Source organism: Pogoniulus pusillus, chromosome 20, assembly GCF_015220805.1.
Source record: "Pogoniulus pusillus isolate bPogPus1 chromosome 20, bPogPus1.pri, whole genome shotgun sequence".
In the NCBI taxonomy this organism is placed as follows: Eukaryota; Metazoa; Chordata; class Aves; order Piciformes; family Lybiidae; genus Pogoniulus; species Pogoniulus pusillus.
The window spans coordinates 266651-276744 of NC_087283.1; the positions used below are offsets into that span (position 1 = coordinate 266651).

At 47.5% G+C, this 10094-nt stretch overlaps 1 protein-coding gene across 1 annotated transcript; it reads left to right on the forward strand.

Moving 5' to 3' along the window:
- On the forward strand, positions 1-10091 carry LOC135184275 (uncharacterized). Its single transcript, XM_064159863.1, has 4 exons — positions 1-153; positions 3373-3518; positions 5020-5082; positions 9468-10091. Exons 1-4 carry the CDS (start codon positions 141-143, stop codon positions 10089-10091), a joined length of 846 nt encoding a protein of 281 aa, XP_064015933.1. The 5' UTR covers positions 1-140.
- The last annotated feature ends 3 nt before the right edge of the window (positions 10092-10094 follow it).

The following is a 10094-nucleotide window of genomic DNA, read 5'->3' on the forward strand; positions in this document are numbered from 1 at the left end:
TGTGGTCATTTGCCTTATCTGTGTATAATAACTGTGCTTGGATGCAGTATCTTACTTGAGCAGGCTACCAATGCCCTATTATTTCTCTACCTTTAAAACAACCCAAACCGAATCTTTGTATTCTTTTGTTTCCTAACGGGATGTCCTTAACAGGTGAGAGCTGCGTGCCCTGAATCGCTGCAACTGCATGCTTGTGAGTGGTGGAGGTTGGGGTTGTTCAGACAGCTCAGTACCATCTTCATATCCTTTTCTTTTGCTCGAGAAACTGCACCCAAAGTACTGCTAACAAAATTCTTCCATGGACCTGCAGAGTGCAACATTTGCATAGTGAATGAAAAAAAACAAAGTCACTCACATCTTTTACTTCTCAGCTCTAACCAGCTTGAAAGGTGTCCTGTGTCCTGCAGTCCTGTGACCACCCAGAGAAATAAACCATTCCTGGAACAACTGAGGCACATCTTCAGCGCCAGTGTGCTGCCCTCGCTCAAAGTCTGCCTGTTTTAAGATGGCAAGAACAGGGTGGACTTCATGTGCTCTTTCAACGTTGTTTCCCACGAGGTCAGCTGCCGTTTCTTCTGGCAATCCTCTAGCTGTGGTCTGTGGGAACAGAACCTGGAAGATTAGGGGAGGATTAATGAGTTAGTAGCTGGAAGGACTAGAGCCCAGGGCTGCTAGCCCAGCTCTTGCGAAGGTGCTGCTAAGATCCATAGCAACACTAGTTTAGGTGCGCTGGTCCAGACGTGATGTTGCGTGACTAGAAATAAGAGAAGGAATGAATAATTTCTTTTGATACCATCTTGTTAAATTCCTGACTTAATATTTCCAAGTGATTTCATGTAAATTGATTATGCAGCTGCTGTTGGTTTCTGTATTTCAGCAACTCTGAACATGGGACCCTCAGGAGAGCATAAAAATAGATTTGGGGCTGTCTTGGGCACCACTGGCTTCAAGCCTGCCTGCTGCTGATCATAGCTGGTTTGGCTTTTGGTTGGCACTGCACAGTCTGAAATGGATCCAGTTCTTTGTTCTGTTCTTCTTATGAAGAACTTCGGGAAGAATATTCAGGAGTGACCGAGGAGTGAAAATTGCCCCTAAGGAAGAGGGTGTACTTTGTTCAGTGACTACAAACACTCCTGGAACAAAGCTGTGCTGTGGCCGTGTTAAACTGAGAATGTTTGCAGACGGGGTTTTGGTATCGCTCCTGCGGGGGGCACAGAGTTCTGCCAGTGAGGCACACTGTCTGTGCCGCGGCACACTGGGGAGGCTGCCAGCAAATGCAGCCAGGCTCTGTGGGCACTGCAGTGGGGCGCTGCAAGTGTTTCCAGCTGGGATTCTTCTGCTTTCAGTAAAGCTGGAGACATGGGATGGAATATTCAGTGAAATATTCGCTGATGTGCCTAGCTTTCCAGAGTCAGGAGCCCTTTGTGATTCGTGCCTCTGCAGTCAGCCGGCTATGCTGTGCCATTGAGGTCAGCCAGCATAGGGCTGAGGACACAGCAACTCATCAGAATACAAAAGCTCTTTGCAGCAGGGGCAACAGGAACTGAATTTGTGATTGCTACACCTGTGGCTGCAGCCATCTTAAAACAGGCAGACTTTGGGTGAGGGCAGCACACTGGCGCTGAAGATGTGCCTCAGTTGTTCCAGGAATGGTTTATTTCTCTGGGTGGTCACAGGACTGCAGGACACAGGACACCTTTCAAGCTGGTTAGAGCTGAGAAGTAAAAGATGTGAGTGACTTTGTTTTTTTTCATTCACTATGCAAATGTTGCACTCTGCAGGTCCATGGAAGAAATTTGTTAGCAGTACCTTGGCCACTTACGGAAACTGACAAGTTACTGAAGCAAATAATATTTTAAAATTCATAGTTTTTCCCAAGTTGCATGAAAATGCAAGGTGAGCTGCCAGACTTTTAGTATTCAACCACACAAATGCATAAAAATCTTTGTTCGTTCGTTCCAAAGTGGTCTGTGAATAATGATAGATTTGTAGAAGCTAATTAGAGCCAACTCCCAAAGCAACTGCTTGGCTAGGCTAGTCATTGAAAAAAACAGCACAACCTGTCTGTAAATGATTCTGACAAGGGGAACACAAATTTAAGCATAAATAAATTGCTCTTCTTTTATTCAAATAAGTTTTAAAGCAGGTTAAATCTTCACAGCACCTCCCCAGACGTGGACAAACCCAATAAAATGGTGCCATAGGGAGAAGTGCTGTGGTGAAGGCTATTTGAACAGTGATAGCTGCAAATGTAGATGCCAGTCTGGGTATGGGAGAATTTCTGTGCTACGGATATTGCATTACCATGAATTCCTTTCCTACCCATACAAGACCAAAGTACTTTTCTGCCAGTTACTTTTCACTTAGAGTTTGTGACTCTGCTGCTTCTGTTTGCCAGGTTGGCTGCCTTTTGTTGCAGGGACTCATAGATGTGTAATGTGTAAGCACAGAGAATCATAGAATCATAGAACAGTTTAGGTTGGAAGTGACCTCAAAGATCATCCAGTTCCAATGCTATAGCCTGTGCATGAACTGGACTGTCTCGTTGCTTGTTGCAGTGTTCTGCTCCTGCTCCCCAGCCAGGCCCTTTGGAGTATCTGCTCAGTCCTGAGACCTTCCAGGCTGGGCACCCTGCACAGAAACTACATATTGAGGAAAGGCAAAATCACCTTCACAGAGTTCTGATTTGAAGCCTGTGCCATTTTGTAGCAGTGCCTTTCGTCTGCACACTGCTCCAGACACTGATGGATACTATCTTAAGTTCTGCTGTTGCTTTTCCCCCCCCAGCTTTATTTCCTTTTAAATAATATTTTCCTTATTTCTGTTAAAATAATATTGTTCATTATTTCATTTGGCTTCTCTACCCAGCACCTTCATCTCCCATTCAGCTAAGGGAATACTTGGAATGTTTTGACAGTCAGGTAAATATTCTGCAGCTGCTGCCCTTGAGGATAAATCAACAAACAGCTGAGGGGAGGACCACTGAGTCTGCCTGAAAGGTTGATGTGTATGGAAGAGGCTCTCTGATGGTTCTGCCTTCAGGAAAAGGGAAGTACAGGAATTTTCTCACATTTTTCTTGACTTTCAGTTTTTGACAGACATTAGACTGACTCTGTGGCGTTGTGTTTGCATGTAGTGTTGTATGGCTTTAGAGTCCAGGATTTCTCCAAAGTCTCTGGAAAGCTTTGTGGGCGCGAGTACCTGTGCAGTCTTAGAAGGGTTCTGATGCTCTAAACCACTGAGAACCCTCGTACTCCTGCTTCCATGAGTGCTCCATTTTAGACAGGCCTTACTGCAGGCAGCACCGTATTTCATTTCCATTGTTTTCCCTTTCTTTAAACACCACCACCCCACTTCTCCCTCCCCCAGCAGAGCCAGAGGCTGGCAGCACATTGCCGGGCAGCCGGTCCTGGCTCACTTCGCCTGCCCTGAGAACAGTCTGCACACCAAGCAAGTTATTTGTGCTCTCCCTGGGAGGGAGTTCTAACGCACGTCCCTGTCTTCGTCCTGTGACTGAGGTGAGCTTTCATGTTTCTAATTCAACTCTGACCTCCTGCTTAAACTCTAAACCAAGTCTGTAGCAAGGCAGCCAGTGTATGCTTGGTTAAGAATGTATGGGGTAGGTTGGTTGTTTTTTTCCATGTAAGAGAGGTAAAGGAATAAAGACAACTCTAGGGCTTTATGGGTCCATTATTTCCCTGAATTTCTGTGTGTGAAGAGGAATCTGACACACCTGCAGTGTGACTCAGCCTATTTTGGCATCACTCTTCCCTCATTTACAAGCAGAAAGACTCACTTCTGGGTTACTCTGGCCCTCGTTCACTGAAGGTTTCATATAGCAAAGAGAATAGTAAATCCCAGAATGACTCCAGCTTCCAGAGAGAGTAAGCCCCTAACATAACCAAAGCATAAAAAGATTTATCATAAACCAAATTAAATCATCCAAACCCAGCTCATCAACTGACATAAAGGAATGGGCAGAAGAGACGAATCAATTTAATGTCCTGGAGGATCAGGGGACTCACTCTTGTCTTGCAATGCTTTTCTAGGATGTAGATAATAAGAACCAGCATCACCACAGCATAAATCAATCCAAATACAGTTATTAAATGATAAAGTCACCAGGGAGGCAGGAGGTGTGGTGCTGAAATAGCCTTTTACTGTGGAGTCAGAAATGAAATACATGTGTAGGAACTCATTGTGCTTGTCTGAGCTGCAGCACTGCTGTGTGAGGCAGGGGGGCTGGGCAGGTGCTGAGGGGGTGGCAGGAGGCTGCTGGCGAGCAGACCAGGGGTGTGCATGGGCAGTGACAGACAAGGGTCTTGTCAAACAACTGACATGACTGCTGCCACAAACCCAGCCCCTCAGATGAGAGTTTTACCATTGAATCACATTGGAAATAAAGGCAAAAAAGAAGAGAGAAATTAAATGGTCCTGGTGCTGGCTTTTCCTCTTCTAGGTGTCCAGAACAAATTGCTACCCAGAGAAAGTCCAGCGCAACCATTTTGATGAGGAACTCAGCTAAACTTTCTCATGCAGACAACTCTGATGTTCTGTAGTTATGCTGCACGGTTTGAAACTGTCATGTCAGGGGCACAAATAAAAATACCATCTAATGTACTTGATGGAGCAGGCTAAGCAGACCTCCAGTTTTGTTAAAAGAGCAGTTACAAGTATAAAAAAAACCAAGATGCATTTAATCTGCCTTGATAATGGTCACAGAGACTGAACCCTTTCAAGAGAGAATGACTTTGTTTTTATTTTTCAACCAATTACCCTCCTGTAATTGCTTCTCATAATCTGGTTTGCTTGATACAAGTTCAGAATTTCCTCGGACATTCACAGTGGAATTGCACAGCCTTGTAGCCTCTCCAGGAAGATGCCTATGTGCTGCTGACCTTACTGTAGTCTTTCTCCAGCAAACAGTCTGGCTTGGCTTCCCTGCAACACCAAGCTGCTTGTGCTTGTTCCCATCACATTTAGTATAACGAACGTCAATCGCAATGCTTCTGTTTTCAGCTCTTCACAGAACAGATGAGTAACAAAGTCCTGAAGAAGAGAAAGGGGAGAAAGCCTGTGAAGGTTAGTGTGCTGGTTTGAGGCCAATTGGAGTATTTTAATGAGAGAAATTAAATCCTTGGCTGAGGGAAGGAAATAACAGTGGTGGCTCTATCACTCGCTCTTCTGCTGAGAGAGACAAAGAGTCAAAACACAGGTAAGGTACTCACTTCTCACACACTTCTCACTTAGTTCTCAGTTCTGTCTGCTGGGTCTGGTTGCATCTCGCCCTTCTTTTCCTTTGCATGAGATCTGTGTAACCCGATCCAAGCCTTTTTCCTCTAACCTTCCTAATCTCTTTTTGACATCTCACCTCAGATCTCTGCACATTAACCATGTGAGCTATATGGAGATTGATCTGGTTATTTCTGGGGGGGAAGAAGAGAGGGAGAGGTTGGGAGCCTTCTGAGCAGTCTGATTGTTTCAGGAGGGGTTTTGTGTCTCTGTATTACTCTTAACTCGCGTATTGCTGTAAATATCTGTGTATACTGTGTGTACATATACATGCTTGTGAATTTTGCTAAGCTGTAAATACAGCTGCCTTAACTTCCAGCTGACTGAGTCTAGTCTGGTGAAATTGGGGAGGGTGGGTGGGCAATTCCCAAACCGCTACAGTTAGCAATGATCTGTAATGGATCAAGACAGGAAGAGTGCTAAAATCAGTGCAGCCAAGTACTGCTGAGAATTTTCTTTCCTTTCAGGGAGTGTGAGGCTGTCATTGCATGAAAGCCTTCCTAAATCCATGTGGGTAGCCTTAAGTCGTGGTGCAGTACAAGCCCTTGTGAAAACTAAAAAGTAAAAAAAAGTAAAAATGGTGACCCACCTGAGACTGAGGCAAACAGTACACATTACCACACCTGATGGTTTCTGAGCAACCTTCTTTCCACGACAGGCTTCAAAAGAGCACAGTGATCATTGAAAATGATGAGACTGCAGCCCTGCTTCTCTACACAGCTCTGTGTGTGCTGCCTTCACACTGAAACCCATTGCTGGTGAAAGAGCATAGAAAGGACTTGTGGAACAGGTGAAATTATAGTCTTAAAGAGATCTCAATCCAAGAAAAGAAGCATAAGCTTTTATGAGTTACAAACACCAGGCACTGAGGGAATTGTTGTGGAAAATGCAATAAAACAGTCTGCAGTCAGACCAAGACTCGGATTCCTCAGGTGCCAGGGTAAGGTTCCAAGATATGCTAAAATTCTTAGTGCTAATGTTGATGAAATCCATCATCTCCTTGTCGCCTTTGCTGTGTCCTTTCACTACATCTTCCTATTTTCCCTGCCTATTTCAAGAACTTGCTGTATCCTTTGATGGCACTCAGTAAAACTGCTCAGCACTTCATTGTGGTGGTGTTCCCTGGGACACCTGGGACGCTCTTCTGTCCAGGGCCTTCAAGCAGCTGAGCATGCCTATGGCTGCAGCACACATAACATACAGCTCCTACTGGAGACATTGCTAGAGCCGTCTCCATATCCTGTGTTCTGAAACTGCTCGGCACTCGGCTTGCAACAGTGCTATAGCTTGGTGCAACTCTTTTAAAGTGATTTTAAAACGACCTGCAGGTCATTCCGAACTGGAGCACCTCGCCTGGGTCCTGCTGGTTGTTTTCCATGTGTTTGTGTGGATGGTGTGATGGGGCATGAATTGCTCTAGGCCAGCAGAGGCAGTGCTTGTGTACAGGCTATTGCAGATAGCATGGTCTAACTTGTACAGATTTCTGTGAAAACAAAAATGTCTGCCTGAAAATCAGAACCCAGAATTTTAACTTAGTCTCACATGAACACCGAGGAGTAAGAATAATTCTAGACTGAGTGGTTTTTATCTTAACAAGAAGTTAGTGGCATGGACAGAATCTGCTAAGAAAGGACAGGCATGTGTGGCTTTGCCTTGGGTCCTGTGTCGCCTGCTGCTGCAGGGAGATGTAGGGATAGCATTTAATGGAAACTGAGATGCACTTTATGCATAATAACCATAAAAGGGTTAATGTGGAAGGTAGAGGTGATAGACACATTATTTTATTACAGTAATAGACTCACTGAGGACACATGCCATGATTGCTGTCACAGACCTGTAATTTGAAGATTACTGCTTGAAAACTCAGACAAAATGATTTTACAATCACGGGCCCATTAAAGGTTTAAGAATTGTCTGGTTAGATTAGGAAGAACTTAGTTGTGGAAAGCGCTGTGTGATTTATGATGCTACTCACAAAGCACACAGACGTGCACTGCAGGCTGCGTCTGCAGCACAGACAGGTCCCCTCCACGCTGCCTGCGGGGCCTTCTCACCTGCAGGGAGACTCGGTTTGCATTGATCTGCTGCCTGCTTCTGGGTCTTTAGCACGGCAGAAGGATGTATTTTAGCATCCAGGTCGCTCAGCCTGAGCAGGCAAGACGTGATACTATTGATCCTCAGGCCAGTCATCCATTAGGCATCCATTAAGATCCAGAGTGATAGACAAATGTGAATTACAATTATTACAATTCCATCAAAGCTGCTGAGATAAGGCACAAGGCTGAGCTCAGTGAGGATGGCCTGGACCCCCAAGATATTGCTGGAGCCACACTTTGTGTTGTTGAAAGAAACGGGCCTGAAGCAATACCTCAGTGTGCTCAGAGATGTCCTTTGGTGGAGCTGTGGCGTTCCCAGGCATTAGAGCACTTAGCCCCTTGTCCCACTGTTCTGACAGTTTGTCACCATTGCATCAGCAAAGGGGAACCTGGGTCTGTGCTTCGCCTTTAGTGTGCTCTCTGTACTCAACAGGACTGCTTCCTGCAGGTGCCTCAGAAAGCAGCTGTCATCTCTGCTACCCAGAAATAGTTTTGGCCTGGCCTGACATTTTCTCATCCATTTCTGCCTTCCCTTTCTTAACTGGTGTTTCCCATATTATAATTCCACCTTTTTCTCTATTTCCCAGGCCAAATCTGACTCCAAAACTTTCTGCTGAGTGGCTTAATTTTAAACAAGGTATGGTGCCAGGAGCACGACTCTGTGGAATGGTTTTATCGTAGGCATGTTTGAAAGTATTTAAGTGAGCTGTGTTTTAAAATTACACTTAGGAGCTTACAGCCAAGGGAGGATCATGGTTCTAATTGATATATTTCAAGTGCAGGGCACCCCAGGCACATTCAATGTGCTTTTCTCCCATGTTTTAGCCCTACAGGCAGCTGGTTAGAACTGTGCAGTTGCTTGCCTTGATGTATAACAAATACCTGAAATATGTGTGCCTGGGTGTGCATCACATGGGCGTTTGGGAGGAGAACCCTGATGATGTACACAGCTGGGTGAGTTCCCTGCCATGGGCCCAAGAAGCCCAGTTCCTGCCATGGCTGCTCACTCCCCTCCCAGCAGACACCTGTGTTCTTACTGAGCTTGTTCACATCCTGCAGGTGCTCATTTCTGACCTGGCTTTGGACAGGACCTGAGCTAATCCTGGCTGCTGCGCTCAACTTTCACTATAGCATAGCAGAGGTGATTTCTGGTGTTGCATCTCTTCTGTGAGAGTCTCACTCCTGGGGTGTGTGTACTGCTCAAAGGTGGTGTTCACCGTCAGCAAGCACCTCACCTGTACCCCAGCATCCCAGTTCCTCTTATTGCTGTCTCTTGCTTTTCTTGCTCTGCCTCAGGAATGTCGCACTTTCAACGCAGTCATTCCACCATCTCTGCTCAGACGGGAGAGCAGAACCTGACCCTAGTTTCTGTAACTGAGCTGGTACCCTGCTACACCGCACCCTGGAGGGGACAGCAGCTGTGCCTGCGAGTGCCTGCGTGTCAGCCCCAGTTACACCTTCACCTTGGGTGGAAACCCCTTCCAGTATGAATTTTATTTGGAAAATGCATCTCTTTTGTGTGAAGCTGGGCACAATAACCTATGTTATTGTTTTGTGATGTTGATTTTACCAATCGATACTTAATTTCGTGGTCAGAGAGTTCTCATTGTAAACACCCCAACTGCAGGTCTGGTCTCTCATGACAGAATGCAAGGATGCCACCTTTGGAGGCATGCAGGGATTTTCCTCTTTACAGAGAAATGCAGCAAGACCTCATCTTTGCCCTGGAGCGTTAAGCCGCATCCTGTAGCACAGCCCTCGTCCGTGTAGGTTAAGAAAAGGTGCTGGCACGGTTTTCTGTCGTCGTTGCTATCTGTAGCTCAACTGTTGGGCTGCTCAGAGGGCTGTAGCCCTAATGTCAGAGCTGCGTGGCAGCACCGTTGGGGCTTTGCTGCTTGGAAGAGAGATGCTGTGGCACCAACAGAGGCGCTTGTACAAGAACTCAAGGAAAAGATGAGGAAATAGGTGAGGCAGAAGTGCTTCCTTTTAGCACTTCGTCTCCTGAGCACAAGTATCTTTCATCTGTCACTCTTGCTGTTCTGCTCCTGAAGTTCCCTTAACTTTGTTGTCTTGCTGCAGACACACGAGACTGCTTGCAGTGGAGCAAGGTGGTTTTACGTTCCTCGCACCCAGCCCAGTTCTGCTGACTTGCTGTGGATACAGAACCTTGCTGGTATGACCAGACGGCTTCAGGTGCACACTCAGCAGGGCCGGGAAGGCTCTGCGTCCCATCCCTTAAGACCAGTGGCCCGCAGCATGACTCGGCGGAAGGGGAGAGCTCCGGAGACGGTCTCGTTCCTGAGGAGGCTCCTGCCCCTGCTCACCTTTCGCGCGTTCCCTTTATCGAGCTGCAGAGGAGGCAGCTCCGACAGCCGACCGCCCGAGCCCTCGCTGCCGCCCACAGCACAGCGCCAGGAGCTCTGCAGAGGGGCCGAGGCGGCTCACCCGCGCTGGACGCGGCGGCCGGGGGCAGCTCCGCCCGCCCCCGCGCGGCGAGGCCGCTTCCCCGGGCGGGGGGACCCGGCAGGCCGCGGCGGTGTAGGGCGCGGCCTCCTACCATGGGGCCGCGGGCTCCCCGCAGGCCGCCTGGAGCAGGGGGCGACCCCGCTGGGCGCTGCGCCGCACGCCCCCGGCCCGGCGGGGGTGCCGGGCCTCGCAGCGGAGGGGGCCGGGGCGCGGTGGCGGGGGGGGCCCGGTGCTTGACAG